The sequence below is a fragment of the Babesia bovis genome, chromosome 3, assembly GCF_000165395.2.
Source record: "Babesia bovis T2Bo chromosome 3, whole genome shotgun sequence".
Taxonomy (NCBI): domain Eukaryota; phylum Apicomplexa; class Aconoidasida; order Piroplasmida; family Babesiidae; genus Babesia; species Babesia bovis.
The window spans coordinates 1,332,367-1,349,442 of record NC_010575.1 but is presented as its reverse complement, the minus strand read 5'-3'; the positions used below and the strand labels follow the sequence as shown (position 1 = coordinate 1,349,442).

At 45.8% G+C, this 17,076-nt stretch overlaps 12 protein-coding genes across 12 annotated transcripts; 4 read left to right on the top strand and 8 right to left on the bottom strand.

Annotated features, from left to right (window-relative positions):
- Positions 1–60: 60 nt before the first annotated feature.
- On the bottom strand, positions 61–974 carry BBOV_III006260 (60S acidic ribosomal protein P2 domain protein). Its single transcript, XM_051767778.1, has 3 exons — positions 819–974; positions 432–625; positions 61–329 (listed from the first exon to the last, which is right to left on the bottom strand). Exons 1-3 carry the CDS (start codon positions 952–954, stop codon positions 156–158), a joined length of 504 nt encoding a protein of 167 aa, XP_051623466.1. The 5' UTR covers positions 955–974; the 3' UTR covers positions 61–155.
- A 394-nt stretch (positions 975–1,368) lies between these two features.
- BBOV_III006250 (Proteasome maturation factor UMP1 family protein) lies at positions 1,369–2,003 on the top strand. The gene has a single exon (XM_001611704.2). It carries the CDS (start codon positions 1,519–1,521, stop codon positions 1,921–1,923), a length of 405 nt encoding a protein of 134 aa, XP_001611754.1. The 5' UTR covers positions 1,369–1,518; the 3' UTR covers positions 1,924–2,003.
- A 37-nt stretch (positions 2,004–2,040) lies between these two features.
- BBOV_III006240 (YT521-B-like family protein) lies at positions 2,041–3,518 on the bottom strand. The gene is made up of 2 exons (XM_001611703.2): positions 2,201–3,518; positions 2,041–2,166 (listed from the first exon to the last, which is right to left on the bottom strand). Exons 1-2 carry the CDS (start codon positions 3,369–3,371, stop codon positions 2,051–2,053), a joined length of 1,287 nt encoding a protein of 428 aa, XP_001611753.2. The 5' UTR covers positions 3,372–3,518; the 3' UTR covers positions 2,041–2,050.
- A 114-nt stretch (positions 3,519–3,632) lies between these two features.
- Positions 3,633–4,546, top strand: BBOV_III006230 (putative uracil-DNA glycosylase). The gene has a single exon (XM_001611702.2). It carries the CDS (start codon positions 3,663–3,665, stop codon positions 4,524–4,526), a length of 864 nt encoding a protein of 287 aa, XP_001611752.1. The 5' UTR covers positions 3,633–3,662; the 3' UTR covers positions 4,527–4,546.
- Positions 4,546–5,478, bottom strand: BBOV_III006220 (RNA recognition motif domain containing protein). The gene has a single exon (XM_001611701.2). It carries the CDS (start codon positions 5,406–5,408, stop codon positions 4,566–4,568), a length of 843 nt encoding a protein of 280 aa, XP_001611751.1. The 5' UTR covers positions 5,409–5,478; the 3' UTR covers positions 4,546–4,565.
- A 106-nt stretch (positions 5,479–5,584) lies between these two features.
- On the bottom strand, positions 5,585–9,573 carry BBOV_III006210 (Helicase C-terminal domain family protein). Its single transcript, XM_001611700.2, has one exon. It carries the CDS (start codon positions 8,861–8,863, stop codon positions 5,675–5,677), a length of 3,189 nt encoding a protein of 1,062 aa, XP_001611750.1. The 5' UTR covers positions 8,864–9,573; the 3' UTR covers positions 5,585–5,674.
- Positions 9,574–9,653: 80 nt separating this feature from the next.
- Positions 9,654–11,487, top strand: BBOV_III006200 (DnaJ domain family protein). Its single transcript, XM_051767164.1, has 8 exons — positions 9,654–10,139; positions 10,176–10,208; positions 10,244–10,398; positions 10,434–10,560; positions 10,594–10,838; positions 10,873–11,160; positions 11,194–11,289; positions 11,325–11,487. The coding sequence occupies exons 1-8, from the start codon at positions 10,079–10,081 to the stop codon at positions 11,400–11,402; spliced, it is 1,083 nt and encodes a 360-aa protein (XP_051623465.1). The 5' UTR covers positions 9,654–10,078; the 3' UTR covers positions 11,403–11,487.
- On the bottom strand, positions 11,472–12,069 carry BBOV_III006190 (Proteasome complex subunit Rpn13 ubiquitin receptor family protein). The gene is made up of 4 exons (XM_001611698.2): positions 11,947–12,069; positions 11,850–11,906; positions 11,674–11,814; positions 11,472–11,639 (listed from the first exon to the last, which is right to left on the bottom strand). Exons 1-4 carry the CDS (start codon positions 12,052–12,054, stop codon positions 11,562–11,564), a joined length of 384 nt encoding a protein of 127 aa, XP_001611748.1. The 5' UTR covers positions 12,055–12,069; the 3' UTR covers positions 11,472–11,561.
- An 8-nt stretch (positions 12,070–12,077) lies between these two features.
- BBOV_III006180 (ubiquitin carboxyl-terminal hydrolase family protein) lies at positions 12,078–14,379 on the bottom strand. The gene has a single exon (XM_001611697.2). The coding sequence runs from the start codon at positions 14,232–14,234 to the stop codon at positions 12,093–12,095; it is 2,142 nt and encodes a 713-aa protein (XP_001611747.1). The 5' UTR covers positions 14,235–14,379; the 3' UTR covers positions 12,078–12,092.
- A 96-nt stretch (positions 14,380–14,475) lies between these two features.
- On the top strand, positions 14,476–15,241 carry BBOV_III006175 (uncharacterized protein). Its single transcript, XM_051767443.1, has 4 exons — positions 14,476–14,744; positions 14,779–14,832; positions 14,868–14,932; positions 14,968–15,241. Exons 1-4 carry the CDS (start codon positions 14,566–14,568, stop codon positions 15,024–15,026), a joined length of 357 nt encoding a protein of 118 aa, XP_051623713.1. The 5' UTR covers positions 14,476–14,565; the 3' UTR covers positions 15,027–15,241.
- On the bottom strand, positions 15,062–15,812 carry BBOV_III006170 (RNA polymerase III subunit family protein). Its single transcript, XM_001611696.2, has 3 exons — positions 15,658–15,812; positions 15,261–15,621; positions 15,062–15,226 (listed from the first exon to the last, which is right to left on the bottom strand). The coding sequence occupies exons 1-3, from the start codon at positions 15,766–15,768 to the stop codon at positions 15,162–15,164; spliced, it is 537 nt and encodes a 178-aa protein (XP_001611746.1). The 5' UTR covers positions 15,769–15,812; the 3' UTR covers positions 15,062–15,161.
- On the bottom strand, positions 15,792–17,076 carry BBOV_III006160 (Nop53 (60S ribosomal biogenesis) family protein). Its single transcript, XM_001611695.2, has 3 exons — positions 16,933–17,076; positions 16,726–16,895; positions 15,792–16,691 (listed from the first exon to the last, which is right to left on the bottom strand). Exons 1-3 carry the CDS (start codon positions 17,057–17,059, stop codon positions 15,822–15,824), a joined length of 1,167 nt encoding a protein of 388 aa, XP_001611745.1. The 5' UTR covers positions 17,060–17,076; the 3' UTR covers positions 15,792–15,821.

The following is a 17,076-nucleotide window of genomic DNA, read 5'->3' as shown; positions in this document are numbered from 1 at the left end:
CCACTTATTTGCTTACACACTTGCCATGTGTGATTCTACCCTAAACTATACACAACACATAACTGAACAAAGTTTAAGACACGGGTTTACATAAGACGATTTCATGTACGGCTGTCTATAAGCAGAGTGTAATACCCGCTCAACGCGCCATAAGCTCAGTCGAACAAAGAGAAACCCATGTCGTCCTCTTCCTCCTCAGGCTCAGCCTCGGGCTTCTTAGCCTCAGCCTTGTCCTCAGCAGCGGCGGGAGCACCTCCAGCGGCAGCAGCAGGCATGGCAGCGCCACCAGCGGGCATGCTCTGAAGTTTGGTCATACCGGCTGCGATGGTCTGCACGTATTGTTAAACGAATTACAGAATATACATCATCCCATATGCAAATGGGCTCATAGAGAGCCACAATGACAGTAACACCCGGAATATACGACTTACCTCATGCACGGTCTTGCCGCTCATGGAGTCAACGAGACCCTGAAGGCACTCTTCATCAACATCCGAACCAACAGCGTCAAGAATCTTTTTGAGGTCATCGACGCTGGGATTTTCGTTGCCTGCAGCAACAGCCAACAAGTAACTAGATACGTATTTAAGGGCCATCTTGTAATGTGTTGCAGTGGTGACGATACCTAACATGGATTTAGAAGTTGGTAATTAACAAATTCGGTCCAAAAGAATACAGCAGGACTAATTAACTACGGAACTACACCCAAGGGCCTGTATATGGCTTCCATAGGCCCCGGGTTGACGTGGCCATGTGGTGAACGAATAAATACGTGGGACCAGAAACAGAAATACGTATAAAAACCAGATAAAACGTACCGTAATCAATTGTATTGTCGACACGATCGTCTACTATATACCGATATTCAGTGTTAAGTACGTTTCTACGCCTCGGCTTAGCTGGGGCACGTTTCGGCGTGATGGGGAGGTGTAACTCAGCCACGTCAAAGGCCATGTTAATACCTTTTAATGCATATTGAAACGTAATATATATTATATCTAGGGTAGTATATTTCACAGGAACTAATCTGGCTTTTCTGTTACCTAACTTCCATCTCTGAGGTGGTTGTACAGGGATACAACATTACCGTGTTGTATACACTGTTTTGCTATTATCTCAACAACAGAATATTTATAAAGAATCACTATACAGTGTGTTGTACCTTACTCTTTGGTTTTACCCATGCTTGCTATTTGTACAGTTGCTAATATAGACCACAGCGAGTCACAATCTATATATAGAACCACTTTAGACAGTAGAAACACTTCTATTAGACATAATAATAATGAAGCAATCAACATAGAGTCATTTCGTGGGCGTATGTGTAGATGTGTGACCCCTATATGCTGCCATCATCCCCTGTTGGGAGTGCCTACATATTTAATAAATCGGCCACCCCTGACTAGATCATTATATATCTACAGTGTGTAATTTTACAGTAGACTTTGGCCTTATCGTGTCCATCAGTTGTTGCCATCTAGGTGTCCATCACATTGCTACTCGGACTGCCAAATAACCATGGAGGTACCGAAACAATTGGATTCTTTAAATATCGACCTAAATGAGTTTCCGTACAGCGCACTTGATGGTAAAGGAGTGCGTACGGCCTTTGGCGACGTGAACTCAGCCCACAAGCTTGAAGACATCGATTACAAGCATTTACTAAAGGAGGAAATGTCTAAATCCGAACGTATACAAAAGGCATTTGGATACCATGCTGCCTTCAGGAACTCCGTGGAATTGAACATGTGTGCTAAATCAGCTCGCTTGCCAGGTATAAAGAGCAGCATGCTGTCCCTGGAAATATTGATGGACAAGTTGGACACCCTGGAGCCCTACGAGTACATGAACACCGAGAGGCCACGAAACGACTTTGGCGTAGGCGGAGTACACTCTCTACTCGAGAGAAAGTTTAACATCTAATCGGTACTGCCTTTACCATCGCATTACAACAACTCCCGCGATATAGCGTTTAATCTATAATGTACTAGCATAACATTTGTTAGTGTATGTTTACCATGTTATGCAATTGCTAGATATCTATAGGCCATTAACGGTTGATAGGTGAGAACGATAGCCCAAAAGTGGTGTATAGCAAATTCTTGCTCTCTAGCTCCTCGAAGTATGTCTTGTGGTCTATGCGCTCCCACGTTGCCATGGGCGTTCCTGTAGATAGTGTATAAGCATATATGTTTCCTACCTTTCAGCAAGTCGTCATCTGGTGCGTTCCACAAAGTGTTGCATATGATCTCAGCTACATCCAGAGGTAGCTCGGTACCATCCCTTGATTTTTTCAAAGGCAAATTCTGGTTATACTGGTTGGTCACGTGCCTGAGTACTTCAAATTCCACGGAGCACTGCTTGATCCACTTGACCCTAAAGTTGTCACCAAGCCTAGATTGGAAACTGCCCCAAATGCCCTTGTAAAGCCCACTTATGGGCAATGTCATCATCCTGGCGTATCCCTGGAAGCCACCACTCTCGTTACCAGAGAATATGAGTATCACGTGCTCACAGGATTGGAATGCGTTAATCAGCTTGGCGGTGTTGTTGATACCCGTAGCCCATATGCCATAGCAAATGGAAAAGTAAATGTTCATCATGTTGTTGCTCTTGATCATGAAGCATTTAGTGTTCTTGCTATTTACATCAAATGATGAATGTAAGCGCCGATCAGCATCAATCATAGACGCAGAATCAAACTTAAGTAACCCAGGTATAGACGCACTTATAACAGGAGCGTCATCTATCCTGGAGTCCTCAGGGATACTAGCCTCAGTGGCAACGGCTTCAACGGGGTCCAGCATATCAACCGGCTGCGGTGATGGTGGTATGGCCTCCTCCATAATGGCACAGTCCGTTATCTTAGGGAAGACTGATGCCACCGCTAATATGAATGCAGTGGCAAAACCATCGGGGTCTGTTTCATGCGATATCTCGGCAAAGTTGATGCCGTTTGCGATAGCCTCCTTTATTCTAGGGTCCTGAGCTGTGATGGATTCAGGTTGCTCAACAATGTGCTGGAATATGCAGTTGCCACGCTGGTTGTCGATACAGAAACCATTCTTCTCGAATAGTCTACATGGAGGCATACGGGAGTAGACCAGTTGGTGAAGGAAATCGCAGAATTCACCTTTCATACACATGCCCTTCAACCAATGGCGGCATACAACAGAGTGCTTCCCCCGGTTTCGTTCAATGTCAGCCCTTTCATATCCCTTAAGCTTCAGTAGCGCCGCCTTTTCACTTTCACGCTTAACTACACTCAACGCCAAGGACATGAGTACATTGCACTTCCTCACTTTGGGTGCTTCCACGGATTTCTCGCCATCGTCGTGTGATTCCGTCAGCCTTGCATAAAAATCCATCATGTAGAGATTCCAGCAACTAGTAATATTTACAATGTCGCCATTGTGTGAATTCCACAAAAGGGCTCTGAAGGATTACTAGGCGTTATCTGTGTTTCGGGAATAGCATTAATAACACATTTGCGTAGCGTAAAGCCTAATTGCTAGAATTTATTTTTATATATTAATTATCGTGAATATCTCTATGGAATGTTAGCGCGCCACGTACACATCCTGGGCTCAGTCCTTCGTTTACTGTGTTGTGGACATCCTGTTAGTTCATGCATCTCACTAGATAGAATTGGGTATATAACAATGTCTAAACGGCTAATTACTGATTTCTTCGATATTCCAAGGCCAAACATTAAACGTCGTGATGTAGGCTCTACGTTGTCTAGGAACTCAGATCCAGACAAGGAAGATAGTGATCCAGTAGTATGTCCAACCGTACCTTCCCTCGGGGAATGCCCTGGAGAATTACAAGGTCAAACTGCTACTGGAGATAGCGAAGTGGTCTCACTGGTGTCGAAGCTACTAGGTGAAGAATGGTCAGATAAATTAAATAACGAGATTAAGAAGCCCTATTTCGGGAACCTCTGGGCAAAGGTTAATAAAGATCGTAAAAATAAACGAGTGTACCCACCGGAACACCTGGTGTTCAACGCTTTCCAAATTGTGCCGCTGTCAAAAGTTAAAGTGGTAATAGTCGGCCAGGATCCATACCACCAGCCGAAGCAGGCAATGGGTTTATCATTCTCCGTACCCCGGGGAGTGGCAATACCGCCAAGTCTACGTAACATCTACAAGGAAATTGGTATTGAGCGCAGCCACGGCGATTTGACCTACTGGGCACAGCAGGGCGTCTTCCTGCTGAACACTGTCCTTACAGTAATTGACAGCCAGCCGTTCTCACACAAGGATTACGGCTGGACTAAGTTCACAGATATAGTGATAGATTTGATCAACACGCACCGAGAAAATGTAGTCTTCCTGCTTTGGGGCAAGTCAGCAGAGCAGAAGTGCAGTAAAATATCAACCACGCGCCACTGTATACTGAAGTGCGGACACCCATCACCGCTATCGCAAAAACTATTCTTCGGATGCGACCACTTCAACAAGTGCAATGAGTACCTGCGCAACACCAAGCAGAAACCAATAGACTGGATGCTGCCACCGTAATATGTAAATATTAAAGTTAATGTGATAGTGTCCATTGAACTACTTAGCAATGGGCGGTGGTGGTGGCAGTACCACAGGCCGATGCATGGCAGCAGGGGGTGCCATAGGAGGAGGAGGCATTGCCCCTGGAGTCATATAGGCACCGACCGGAGGTAATTGCACTATTGGGGGAACTACCACCGGTGCCGCCATAGGCGGTGGGAACACAGGCATGGCATTTGAGCCAGATGTGCCATAAGGAGCCACACCCATTTGTGTCAAGTACTCATGTGGCCTGTTAGCTGCGATTAAGCGCTCAGCAGCGCTGCCGTGACGTTCACCCTTAGTGTCCTTCTTATAAGCATAAGATACATGAATGGGCTTGTTACAAATAAACTGGCCATTCATAGCCGCAAGAGCAGCGTCACTAGCCTCAAAGCTGTCATAAGAAACAAACGCAAAAGCCTTGCGATCAGTAGCGTCACCGTCACGAACTACATTCGCCGATATTACATTGCCAAAAGAAGCAAAGGTGTCGTGAAGCTGCTTGTCATCCACATCGGGATCTAGATTACCAATAAACAGATTAGCACCAATCTCAAACGTTTGCTTGTCCCTGGATGCCTTATTCAGCCTCAGAGGCTTGTTGTACAGCTTAACGAAGTTAAGAATGCGGATCGCGTAGTCCGCGTCATCGTCAGTGTCAAACTCCACAAAAGCGTAGCCCTGATGGTGACCAGTAACCTTGTCCCTAGGGATGTGTAGGTGCTTCACAGGGCCCACCTGGACGAAAAACTCCCAGAGAAGCTCCTCGTCAACCTGAGTGTCCACATTCCCTACGTACAAGGTTGCCTCCTGGTTACGGTCATACAGGGACAGCGGGTCCACCGAACGAGATGACATTGTTATGTATATACAAAATCCATCTGCCAGGGATCCATGGAACTACCACCCAATGGTGGACATGGACCACCCGCCCTAGGGTCGGCACCAGGATTCCATAACACCCAGTGAATACACACAAGTGATTAGTGTTACACTTTAATAGCATAACTAAAGACTGCATTATATTGACATCTAGTTTTATATGCCAGTATAACAAAAGACACCGTTACACACCGGAGTTGTTACCGGATGATACAAAAGCAGTTTAACAACACTCTGTAGGCCTAGAATGTAAATCCAGTTTGAATGTCATGCCTCACGTCGTCAACAATATTATGAGAACGTATAAAGGGGTTGGTCCATGACGGCAAGTATTCACGATCACGCTTGTAGCGATTGTCCATAAGAATTATGACACCGCGATCCTTCTTGTTACGAATACAACGGCCAATGGCCTGATTAACCGCACGGAATGTCTCCCGCAAGTACCAGTTGTACTTTTGACCACTCGCGCGGTTGTACCTCCGAGCAATGTCCACCCGAGGTGCAATGGTCGAAGGGTAGGGAAGGCCAACAAGGATGAGTGACGATAACTTCAGGTTCAATCCCTCCGAAGAGTGACTCCTGCATACAGCAAACATAACGAACATGTCCAATACGTGCAGTTCCTTGAGTAGTTTCTGGAATTCCGAAGCCTCGTTTGGCTCCTGGTATAAGTTGCCACCCTTAAGCGATGCTATGTGGTCATATATGGTCCTGGACTCGCCATGAACAGAGGCATCATTATACGCAGTCACGCGCCAATGCTCGATGCAGGATGTTAAAATGGCCTTGCTGGTAAAGAATATAAGAGTACCACCAGGCAGGACCTCCAGAAGCTTAGCCAAAGAGTGACCCAACTGAGTCTGAAATCGTTCATCCTTCTGATTGGCGAAGTCACATTGAATGCGTTCCTTAGTAGACCGAGAAAAGTGAGTTACCATATACACCGCCAGATTACCGGGATCTAGTTGCTGCGTGGTGGATATAATGTTGCCATTCACTCGGCTCTCAAACTCGGGGCCTAAACTGCTTACCATGGCAGGTATAGGCGATAGTGTACCCGAAGCTATAACAATACTTTTAGCATTAGCCGCAAGCTCGCTGAACATTGCAGAAGGGTTCATCAGCCATAGACCCAAGGAATATGACTTGTTGGCATTAACCAGGATTAATACATTGTAGCACTCTGGCTTGTGACAAAGCATTACCATAGTGGCAGTCATAAACTCCAAATGGATTAAGTACTCCTCTACCTGGCGCACTGTAGTGGGACGTAAATGCCTAACAAAAGCCCTCATCTGCATCACACTGCAGTAGAGAACATACATACTAGCGATGTCCAAATTGAGGGCATCAATAAAACGTTGAGCACCACCCAGGGGGTTAGACTTGTCGTCATAGGTGTCCCAACTGTAAAGAATACTCTCACCACGGTTGTCCACACCTTTTTTAGGTGGAATCTTTAGATTAGAAACAAAGCCCTGTAAGAATAACAACAGGTCATTCAAAAAGCGAGTGACCCGCAACAATATGCCCAGAGCCTGCTGGCCTAACTTCTCAGCAGTTTTCAAGTCATCAACACCCACGTAACTCAACCCAGAAGAAGCAATCACCTCCTCACGCATCTTCTTAATCCAGGATAAAATACGCTTTATAAGGTCAAACTTAATGTCCCAGGAAGCCTCCTCCTGGCATGCATTCTCAACATTGTGGCCCTCATCAAAGACCAGGACCGTGTCATTCAGGTTACCGAAAATGTTCAAGTTGGGCACACCATTAACATTTGTCTTGTCGTTCATAATCTCCATGGTCTCGTTTTTAACACTCTTGAACCTAGGGTCGGTCTGTATGATGCCAGCCACCTTCTGCGATATAGATACACCCTTAACCATAGCCTGGAGATCCAGGACATAGGGATAAGGGCATACCACAAATTCCGATACTTGAGCAATGCTCTTAGCAGCATAGTAGGGACATACACCCAGCTCAACGGGGTCATCGAGACCCATCATGGCCTTGGGAGAGAAGTATTGAGTGATGTCCTGCGCAGGCGAAGCCAGTCTCCTGGCTAATTTCTTGGACTTGCCACCAAAGCTTTTGCCACAGCTACAGGGCAAGTCGACGTCCTCACTAGTGCCCTCTATGCCATAACGCATCAGGTCCTCAATGTCAAAAGTTGATTCGGTCCTACCAAGAACCTTCATTGCAGTGTCCACCGCAAAGTGCTTCGAGCCCATGTTCAAGTAGTATGGGCACATCTTCTCTTTTTTATATGAATTAGCGTTACTGCTGAAACACCCAGTGCAGCCGTTATTGGCTTTCAAGCGACCTTTATCAGCATTAGCAACGAGTTTCCGGCACTGTAAGTTGATGCGGTTCTGTAAATTGGGGACGTCCTCACCGCTGTCACTGGAGTTCGCGCCCTCTGCCTCGGCCCTGTTGGACTTGTATATGCACATTTGTAGTCTTGATGCAATGCTGCAACTCCTCGGCCGGAAGCCACAGGTCTTCACAGCCTGAATCACCTGCTTTATCTGAGCGTGAGTACGTGTCAAGTAGATCACGCGTAGCCGCGGCTCCTGCTTCTTCGGCTTCTCAGCAGAGCCTTCACCGGGTTTGGTATCGGTATTCACCATTGAGGCGTCCCTGATGTGGTTTTGGAACATCCAAGAAAAGACACCTGCCAATATGGCAGCTGTCTTCCCGGTGCCTGTGGGAGACTCCAAAACGACATGCTGCGAATTCTTCAAGGCGTGCATTAACTTTGCTAGTAACTGTATCTGAGGCTTCTGCATAGTGGGAAAGTGGAATAGAACTTGGACCCCGCCGATGTTGCGCTGCATCTTCACATTCTCCCATACAACGACGTTGCGGTGTTCTGTGTCCGTGGTTTCTGTTGTATCATCTTCCTTGGATTTTTTCAAATGGGTGCTGCACCTCTTGATCAGCCTGGGAAGCTTGGTCAGCTGCTGCAAAGCCCGAGTAAACGCATCAGCAAGTGATATCTTAGGAGTCCTGTACAGCCGATCTATGTGAGTAAAAAAGGCCCTAACGGGTTCCAATTCAAGGAGAATTGGGTCATTAGTGTCTATAACACCATAGCGGTGGTACATATCGAGGATGCGCACAGCGTCATTAGATATGCGGCTCCTCTCAAGGTCAGCCTTGCGCTTCTTGTCACCCTTGCGACCAGAGTTGTTCCTAGAATCTGAATCCAACGGGTCATTGTAAGTGTCATCGAAGGTATCAGCTGATTCGTTATAAACGGAGCAAACACTGCCAGAATTTACATTACCCGTTAATGGCAAGTCAGCAAGGCCCTTTAGGATGGTTAAGCCGCCAAAGTCGGAATCAGCAAAACCAAATGGTACATACTCGTCATTAAACTGCGCGGACCGCTCAGGGGTCTCCACAGCACCCTCCTCAGCCATGCTCCTAGAACAAACCCTTGATCCAACGCTTGACCGATGCTATGTCCTTGCGAAGGTCCTCTGCCATACGAGGACCTGACTGCTCCAAAAGTGAACGTTTGACACCGTCAGCCAGGAACTCAAGCTTTCTACTGGCATTGTTGGCATAGCCGGAAAAATGACGCTGGGACGCAGCGGCAGCCTCCTGATTTACACGCTTAAATAGTAATATGCCACTATCAGGGTCACGTCGAATCTTGAGGAAGTAGGTCCCAGATAGCAACACTGTAGGAACCAGTGCTCCACCCAATACGAAGTACTTAAAAGCAGTGTACCGGTTGCTCAACGAATCAGGACGCCTAATCTGATATACAATGTCACTGTATCTGGATATTAACACGCGATTAATCCGCCTTCCAAGGACGTAACCCCAAAATACAGTACCAACAGCCACTAAAGACACAAAAGGAAGCTTGCTCCTACCTTCTTGTAGCACTTCTTTACCGTTGTCACCGTCGGACTTATGCAGATCCGTCATTTTGACCCTTTACAAATGCACGTGAAGTTATCATTGTTGTGATGATATAAAAATTCTTGCGTACGTCCAATTATCAGTATTATTCGCCGCCTAGGGATATCGATATCTCCGTGCTATACACAACGTCGCCGACGTATATCAACCGATAAGCTATAGGAATCCTTTGTTCTATTTTATACCGTTTTTGTATTTGTAAAAAGGATTGTTATTTGTTGTAGTAACTATTTGGGATTATTTCTGTGGCCACTTCTCTGGTGCGCTCGCATGGGTCACCCGGCGCCTAAAGTACTCCTACTCATAAACACATTTAGACATACACGGTACATATTGGTCCAGGATTATATTTAAGCGTATTTTACCTGGTTTAGTCAGTCCACGGTATGTAAACGTCAGCTGGCGACTGGCGAAAGTAATATACAACTGCCCTTCCACACCAATGTGGAGATATACCAGTGAATACTAGAGTAGCATGCTATAGAGTGACCCAGAGGTTGCATTTCAAGTTTTATATACGCTACTAGACATGGCTGTGTAACCCTAAGGCACAGCCAAGTGTGAATATGTCTTAGGGTTACAACACTGGAGTCAATAGATACTAGGGTTATTAGAAACGACACAAAGTGGTCTGTTTCATTGCCTATGATGAGGTCGTCTAGACCACAGTGATTCAGTTTAAATGATTGACCCGGCTAGTCAAAATGCAGTTCTTCTTGCTCTCATTTTTGGTGACACCCATGGTCAACTACCTGGGTAACCCAAGTAGGTTTCCATCGTCTGTATCCAATCAATCCACAGAACGCATATGGAACCGTTATAGGTCAACCGCCGGTAAGTAGTGTTTTGTCCACGTTGATATGCTGCAGGACGTGAACTCGCTCTGTTGATTCTCGTGGCACTGGTATGCTTCCTCAACCTAAAGGCTGAACTAAACTACTTTGAGCATTTGAAAGTCACCCCTCACAGTTCAGTGGAGGCTATTAAGAAATCATTCAAAAGTCTGGCCATACACTTGCACCCAGTAGGTTGTGTCACCCCCGAGATATCCGGTGTTAGGACAGGAACACCTCAAATACAGCAACCACGGATTATGTGACGCTATCTGGAATGTACAAGCAACTGGTGAATCGCCGTAAAAGAGAGTTGTACACCAGATATGGAGATATTTTTCGCGGGAAAATTGGTATGTTCAGGTAGATGTACTCATTATCTATAGACAAACTGGTGGACATAGGTCCCATGGACGTGCTGTACGTGGTTCTCATGAATAGCGCAACAGCGATGATCGGAATGTGCTTCACCGTATTGGTACACGGCAGCTCAGTGATCAACAACGGAGCATTGTTGTACGAATTATTCTGCTTCCTGCTAGATGTATACCTGCGCTTTTCACCAGACGCCACTGACTTTTTATGCGGAGTGCCCATACTCAATAGGTACACTGTATTTGAGTTGATAGAGGTGTGTTGTATTTGCTCCTAACACAATGTGCCAGTTCATGAGGTCTTGCCGCGTTATATTCATGTACTACTCCAATATTATGGGCAACGATAAAAAAGAAGTCCAGCTGAAATCAGCAATGTCAGTAGTGCGCAACAACGTGGCAGCGATACAAGTACTGGACAACCATATCACCACCATGAATGCCATGCTGACCTCGAAGCCCACCTCAGAAGATAGCGATATAGCATGGCGTGGAAGTCCTACCGTAGAAAAAAACTACGAGGAAATATGGAATGCCGCTATACTAAAGTCAGTGGACAAGAGTAAATTTACAAATGAGGTATGCTGGATACAGTCTGTATAACTGCCACAGGGAGTTGTTGCCAAGTTCTGCAATAGGAGAGAGAAACGTAACATCCTATGGCTCTCAAGGAATCGAAATATCCTACGTAAATTCATTAGGCAAGCGGTTGGTTTACCATGTAATAATATAGAACAATACAGGAACATGCACTTGATAGAGGTGGTTTCCCAGTGTTCATATTCATTATGACCATGGCCATACTGTGGCTCATAACATAGAGTTAGGGCCACTAGCAATGTTGAATTTGATTTAACGGCGATGCATAGTAGCCAACTATATGTGTAATAAACTGAAAGCTAGCATTAAGCAGTTGTATGTTTTTAGGGGTACCACGCAGCGTGGTTGTGGATACCAAAAAGATCGGTACTAACCTAGGACTACTCCAAGTCCATCATGGTACACTCCCGGTTATCCTGACGATATCCGATAGTATGGTTCACCATGTCAACAAAACCCTGAAAATGCACGTGGAGTAGTGATGTGACCTACCTTGATAATACCAATGGAGGTCTCCTGCATCCAGTATAACAATTCCTGGTCGTTCTCAGTGAATCTTAGGGCGTATACGTGGCCATCAGTGCATTCGTCAATCCGTACCAAGTAGGCATCCTCAAAGACATAAAACGCCTCCTGCAACAGTTGAACATAACGGACCAATGTCTAACCTCAGGCTCCAGACTGTCGCGCAAACTCCATTGTACCCGCAATAACTGGTCCTCAGTCTATATGAATCATCAAGAAGAAGTTCATGCCATTCCCTACCCGAACCAGCGCTAAAGTACCCTTGCGCAAGTCTGGCTGCACAAGGTCGCCTTCTACCAGACATTTACCAGCCCTAATCTGGAATAAAGTATGTATGCAACCTTCCATGGATTTTATATATTAAATGTGTCTGTGTGTGCACGCACTCAGCGCTTTCGCCGACCCCTGAATCGAGCGCCACCCCGTTTCAACGTGTTGTGGCGCCCGTTCACCAGTCGATCGAAAGCGTCCTTCTGATGCACCGTAATGTTGACACCAGACCTGTGCTGCACGATTTGAGGCATGCCGAGAGGCCTCTGAGGCTCAACGCGTACCTTCTTGACCTTGCCCCGGTCGTAGTCTATGTCATCCTGGGACCGTTTGGGTAGTGGTGGGTGGATGCTGGCATCCAGCTCGTGATACGCAGCATCAGGCTCCGCATCGGACCATGTACCCACGTTGTCTTCCTTGGCATACAGCAACCCGGGGTTGATCTCCACCTCGACCTCTGGCGAGGTGCTACCCTGCTCGTGAATGTGTTGCATCAACCGGTCCTTGATGCGCATTATTTCATCCACAGCCTCGGCAGCAACCTGGTGTTGCCTGAAGAGATGCATTAGCCTCAGTTTGTAACCGTGCCTCTTCCTGGTGACGAAGCGCTTGCGTATTCTGTTGAGTTCATAAGGACCGCCATGGCGGTCCTCCAGGGACGTGTCGGTTGCAAGGTCAGGTTCCAGCGCAGGCCCTGATACCGGGGAGTCTGTTGCATCCTCTGGTTTGGTGCACAGAGCAGTGCTAGTGTCTATAGTAACAGGGTCACCACCCGGGGTGGTGTCGGAGTCATCTGATTTTGAAATTTCAACACGACGGTACAAACCCTCGTCAATGTTGCACGCAGGCCACTCCTGCTGACCAGAGTCCTCAGCCACAGACTCAGCCTGAAGAATATCAGTACGGTACTGCATTAACGTAGATCCCATGTTGCGATTGGCAGAAACAACGTCACTAGTGAAACTGTTAGTTATGGCACTGTCATTAACAAGCATGTCACAAATCTGAACGCACTCATCCTTAACAGCGTAAAACAAAAGATAGGCATCCTGCCGAAGGCCGAGCACCGCCTTCTGCGATACGGTAGTCACAGTGGAGTCATTATAGCTGTGCCAAAAGCCATGCTGGCCCTTAATAAACGTTATGTAATGGCCCATGTTCAATGATCTCCCAAGGTGACATACGACAGCATAAAGCTCGTAAGTAACCCATACAGGCTGCGGATGCTTAGAGGTGTTCAACGACATAGAGAAACTTAAAGGAAATGATACCTCCTTCTTAGACTTCTCACAACCAGTTTCAGACATGCCAAAACGCTTAAGTACTACATTCATTATACGAGGTGCACGATAAATAGACATGGCCTTGGTAGCACGCTGATGTGTCTTACAAGACGGACAGTTGTACTTGTTGGCACTGTCCAGTAACTCAGGCTGCACAAACGAAGATAACAAATCAACAAGCTTGTTACCACGGTATATGTCAACCGATATGTCAAAACATGTCTCGAGCTTCTCCGAACGGTAATTGCAGACCTTGCAAATTACAACATTCAAAAGAAAGCAACCAAAGATGCGACCTATGAAACTCTGCATCATGTCCTTAGAAGGTATTATCACACTAGAAGTGTAAGGGTACTTAGAACCGTAACAACCTTTAATGAGAGCCTCAAAAAAATGCTTCAAAAATATAAAGGCATCCTCCTGTCTACCTAGCCTATAATGCTTCCAAATTAACTTCTGCACAATGTAGACAAAGTTATTTTTCAAAGCACAGGGAGAGCTCAAAGCACGTTTTATGTGGGACTCTAGTAAACAAGTTACACAAACCATCTTACGCTTCGCATTGGGACAGACCTTAGAGTGACCTGAACGCAGCATAGCAGGTGCCAAATAGGGAGAATGAGTAAGTACCTGGATAATAACATTCATGAAGCAAATGTTAATACCAGGATTATGAAGACCACCAGCCATCTTGTTAAACTGGCCATTGCGCTTAGCGCTAGGTAACATGTCTACGCCATAAGCATCGCTGCCCTGAAGTGTCTCTATCAACGCAAGCGTAGACCTAAATGAATGCTTAGCATCTTGAGATGCCTTGCTATTACCAGAAGAATGCAGTTTCCCATCCTTAAAATAACCAACGGACTGTTGATCTAAGTCAGACGGTTCATCACCTTCCGAAGACTTGATAAAACTAATGTTGCGATCATGTAGTTGAAGGACAAAGCGCTTGCCACGCCTGCTCTCTAAACTCATGGTAACATGTTAACTAACATCAAAGATAAACAAATGACTAAACACAGGGTGTAACATCAGTTAACAAGGTAGCAAAAAGTGCCCTATTCAACCAAGATGTGTAAATACACCCGAGATGAAAACAAGCTGCCAAGCTTCAAATCTAAAATGTTCACATTAAAATGTATAACATACCGCCATAGCATCTAGGGCTATACTAAAGTACCCGCCAGAATTGCCTGCCATGTGTAAGGTAACACACATTTACCCAGCAAACAAAAATCATACACACTATGGATATACTGCTATATACACATCCTAGAAGGACATATATGGGTTCAACAGCAACATAATGCCAAGGTATGACCTATTTCCCAAGCTACCGTTGCTGGCATATGTGGACCGCGTACATGTACGGTATCGCCCAGGCCTGCGAAATAGTGAGACTTGCCGCCAGTTCCTGCTGTCGCTGCTACGACCAGAAACATCAAGGAGATACCCTAACCTGAACTATACATACGAACTTCTGAGGTAAGGACTATGTCTAGCACTAAACTTGCAATAGCTACGACGATCGCCCAGAAATAACAATTACACTGTGTTCCAAAGTATCGCACAGGTATTTCATAGATATACGGCGTCCATATGGCATAGATTCTACGCCGATGAATACTCACTGGAGGATATACGACGAGCTATAGATAATGACCAGTACCAAGGTTAGTAGCTATCAACCAATGAAACAGTGCCATAGCACACCTGGCATACATGAAAGAACGTTCACTAGAAATACCACGTGAAGAAGCTGACTGATACACGAAATTGTATATGTGCAACAATTTAATCGTAGTGACTATATCAGTGCCAAGGTAAAATAGAATTGTGGACAGAAACCATCATGGGTGCCATTACATTGCGATTTTGCTAAACGAGTGTCCAGCAGGGCAGCTATACAGTCTCCACGGGAGCGCCAATAATCAACATCACAGGCAGATGCTCGTCACCAGAAAGGTCTGCAATACAATACAAACAAACATCGCAACTAACCATTCAACTCATTGTAACTGATGTCAACTACACGAAATGATATCTCAGATTGATGCTTGTAGTAAAGACGATTACCGTCAACCTCGGTGTACCACTGGCTGCTGTCAGCGTCGAATGCTGATACTGGTGGCATGAACAACGGTATCAACTTGATATCATTAAAGAATCCCAAAGATACAGATATGCCAGTAACATCAGATGATGTCACAATACCACGTAAAAGCTCGTCACGACCCGGAGCAAATACTAATATCCTTAACCTGAGTGTAAACATAGCACAGGCATCATTTGGCATGATCTTAGGCTCGGATTGTACCAATATATCATCTACAAGCACTACTAGGCCAACACCACCGATTACCTGTGTGAATTAACAGTATTTAAAGTGCTTCCCTACCTTATCAACGTACTTATCGGATACCTTAGCCGATAGATGCGATCGCGCGTCACTGAGGTACTCACCAACTTCTAACGATATCAAGTCCTCAACAACGTAAAAGTGGAACATAGTGACTAAGGCTATCGAAGAAGCTACATTATAGACGATGTGTGTAAAAGATATCAAGTGGTACCGTGTAGAAGCTTGCTCTTGAATTTGCGAGTGCGACGCAACAGCTTACTACGCGCCTTGGAACGATACTGCTCATCAATTACAGGAGGAGCAGGTACAAGACCCCTGCGATATATAGAGTCAACAACACAGCGCACGGAAGCCTCAGAAGGTGATGCCAACTGACGTAAACTTGAAGTCACCTCATCAGACAGGGGTACCTCCGGTGGGTCAACGCGATATACCTTATTACCAAATTTAGGTGTGATTCGACCCTTGACCAGATCCTGTAAATATTTGCGTAACCGTTCTTTCTTGGCCTCCTCAATTTCCAGAGGGTCATTCTCATGCTTAGTGTCCTTAAAATGGTCAATGTCATGAACTAAACGCTTTATGCGCTTCCTCATCAATGCCTGAGCTATAGAGGCCTTGTGAAGCTTCTCACGGTTACGCTTAGCGCGCGTCTTCTTAGTAGTAACACGGCGCTTATTAGCAGTGGCAGTGTTGTCCATCTCCTCTTCACTAACCTCTTCCTGGTCAGCAGCCGCCAAAGCCTCCATTATACTGGATTCATCCAACTTGTCCTGAATAATCAAGTTGCCTAAAACCTGCTTCTGACGAAATGTTAAATTGTCAACGTCGACATTAGGTAAACATTCACGAATCATGTCAGTCAAAGGCTCATCAGAAAAGTCCTCCTCTTGGGGTAACGACTCGTAGGCCTTGTTAATCAACTCCTCGCGAGCCTCAGGGCTTGGGTTGTAGCTTTGCCCTGAATGAGGTGCTGCCACAGCGGGAATAACCTTAGCAAGAGTTGGCATCGAGGGCCTCAACATCGCCGCAGGCTCAGCATTATCACCCCAAATGTCATCGATCACCCTCTGAATACCGTTAAATGGACACTCTATTAGATACCTCATTGCCCTGAGGAGCATTTTCTTCAATATCCATGCGAGCGCGCTCTGATTTCAACCTAGATACCAGCTTCTGTAACCTCGCGCGCTCGACAGTGCCCCTGGAGGCTATAGGGTCGCCGTGTCGCTGAGATTTAATCTTTTTAGCCAAACGACGTGAAGGTGCCTCACCTAACACACAATGTGTGACGTATCAAACATAACGTACCAATGGTATCAATAACCATGGCCTCAGAGAGGCCACCCTTGGCGACATTCTGTGCGATGTTGCTCTCAAACAAACTCTCTTGCACAGACGAAACGTCAATACGCTTCCACTTCTTCTTAGGAGCCATGGCGTATTTTTACAGTG

What these genes read in the sequence shown, in the direction of transcription:
- BBOV_III006250 (XM_001611704.2), top strand. Translation starts at nt 1,519, where the DNA reads ATGGAGGTACCGAAACAATTGGATTCTTTAAATATCGACCTAAATGAG.
- BBOV_III006170 (XM_001611696.2), bottom strand. Translation starts at nt 15,768, where the DNA reads ATGTTCCACTTTTACGTTGTTGAGGACTTGATATCGTTAGAAGTTGGT. An exon ending in CCGATAAGTACGTTGATAAG is followed by an intron (nt 15,622 to 15,657) that starts GTAGGGAAGCAC and finishes TAATTCACACAG; the next exon opens with GTAATCGGTGGTGTTGGCCT. An exon ending in CAGTTACAATGAGTTGAATG is followed by an intron (nt 15,227 to 15,260) that starts GTTAGTTGCGAT and finishes ATTGTATTGCAG; the next exon opens with ACCTTTCTGGTGACGAGCAT.
- BBOV_III006220 (XM_001611701.2), bottom strand. Translation starts at nt 5,408, where the DNA reads ATGTCATCTCGTTCGGTGGACCCGCTGTCCCTGTATGACCGTAACCAG.
- BBOV_III006160 (XM_001611695.2), bottom strand. Translation starts at nt 17,059, where the DNA reads ATGGCTCCTAAGAAGAAGTGGAAGCGTATTGACGTTTCGTCTGTGCAA. An exon ending in CATGGTTATTGATACCATTG is followed by an intron (nt 16,896 to 16,932) that starts GTACGTTATGTT and finishes ATTGTGTGTTAG; the next exon opens with GTGAGGCACCTTCACGTCGT. An exon ending in ATGCTCCTCAGGGCAATGAG is followed by an intron (nt 16,692 to 16,725) that starts GTATCTAATAGA and finishes AACGGTATTCAG; the next exon opens with AGGGTGATCGATGACATTTG.
- BBOV_III006230 (XM_001611702.2), top strand. Translation starts at nt 3,663, where the DNA reads ATGTCTAAACGGCTAATTACTGATTTCTTCGATATTCCAAGGCCAAAC.
- BBOV_III006260 (XM_051767778.1), bottom strand. Translation starts at nt 954, where the DNA reads ATGGCCTTTGACGTGGCTGAGTTACACCTCCCCATCACGCCGAAACGT. An exon ending in CGACAATACAATTGATTACG is followed by an intron (nt 626 to 818) that starts GTACGTTTTATC and finishes AATCCATGTTAG; the next exon opens with GTATCGTCACCACTGCAACA. An exon ending in GCGGCAAGACCGTGCATGAG is followed by an intron (nt 330 to 431) that starts GTAAGTCGTATA and finishes CAATACGTGCAG; the next exon opens with ACCATCGCAGCCGGTATGAC.
- BBOV_III006200 (XM_051767164.1), top strand. Translation starts at nt 10,079, where the DNA reads ATGCAGTTCTTCTTGCTCTCATTTTTGGTGACACCCATGGTCAACTAC. An exon ending in CAACTACCTGGGTAACCCAA is followed by an intron (nt 10,140 to 10,175) that starts GTAGGTTTCCAT and finishes ATCAATCCACAG; the next exon opens with AACGCATATGGAACCGTTAT. An exon ending in CTGTATTTGAGTTGATAGAG is followed by an intron (nt 10,839 to 10,872) that starts GTGTGTTGTATT and finishes ACAATGTGCCAG; the next exon opens with TTCATGAGGTCTTGCCGCGT.
- BBOV_III006210 (XM_001611700.2), bottom strand. Translation starts at nt 8,863, where the DNA reads ATGGCTGAGGAGGGTGCTGTGGAGACCCCTGAGCGGTCCGCGCAGTTT.
- BBOV_III006240 (XM_001611703.2), bottom strand. Translation starts at nt 3,371, where the DNA reads ATGATGGATTTTTATGCAAGGCTGACGGAATCACACGACGATGGCGAG. An exon ending in AGATGACGACTTGCTGAAAG is followed by an intron (nt 2,167 to 2,200) that starts GTAGGAAACATA and finishes CACTATCTACAG; the next exon opens with GAACGCCCATGGCAACGTGG.
- BBOV_III006190 (XM_001611698.2), bottom strand. Translation starts at nt 12,054, where the DNA reads ATGGAAGGTTGCATACATACTTTATTCCAGATTAGGGCTGGTAAATGT. An exon ending in GTACTTTAGCGCTGGTTCGG is followed by an intron (nt 11,907 to 11,946) that starts GTAGGGAATGGC and finishes TGATTCATATAG; the next exon opens with ACTGAGGACCAGTTATTGCG. An exon ending in GCGACAGTCTGGAGCCTGAG is followed by an intron (nt 11,815 to 11,849) that starts GTTAGACATTGG and finishes CAACTGTTGCAG; the next exon opens with GAGGCGTTTTATGTCTTTGA.
- BBOV_III006175 (XM_051767443.1), top strand. Translation starts at nt 14,566, where the DNA reads ATGCCAAGGTATGACCTATTTCCCAAGCTACCGTTGCTGGCATATGTG. An exon ending in TGTTCCAAAGTATCGCACAG is followed by an intron (nt 14,833 to 14,867) that starts GTATTTCATAGA and finishes CATATGGCATAG; the next exon opens with ATTCTACGCCGATGAATACT. An exon ending in AGATAATGACCAGTACCAAG is followed by an intron (nt 14,933 to 14,967) that starts GTTAGTAGCTAT and finishes ACAGTGCCATAG; the next exon opens with CACACCTGGCATACATGAAA.
- BBOV_III006180 (XM_001611697.2), bottom strand. Translation starts at nt 14,234, where the DNA reads ATGAGTTTAGAGAGCAGGCGTGGCAAGCGCTTTGTCCTTCAACTACAT.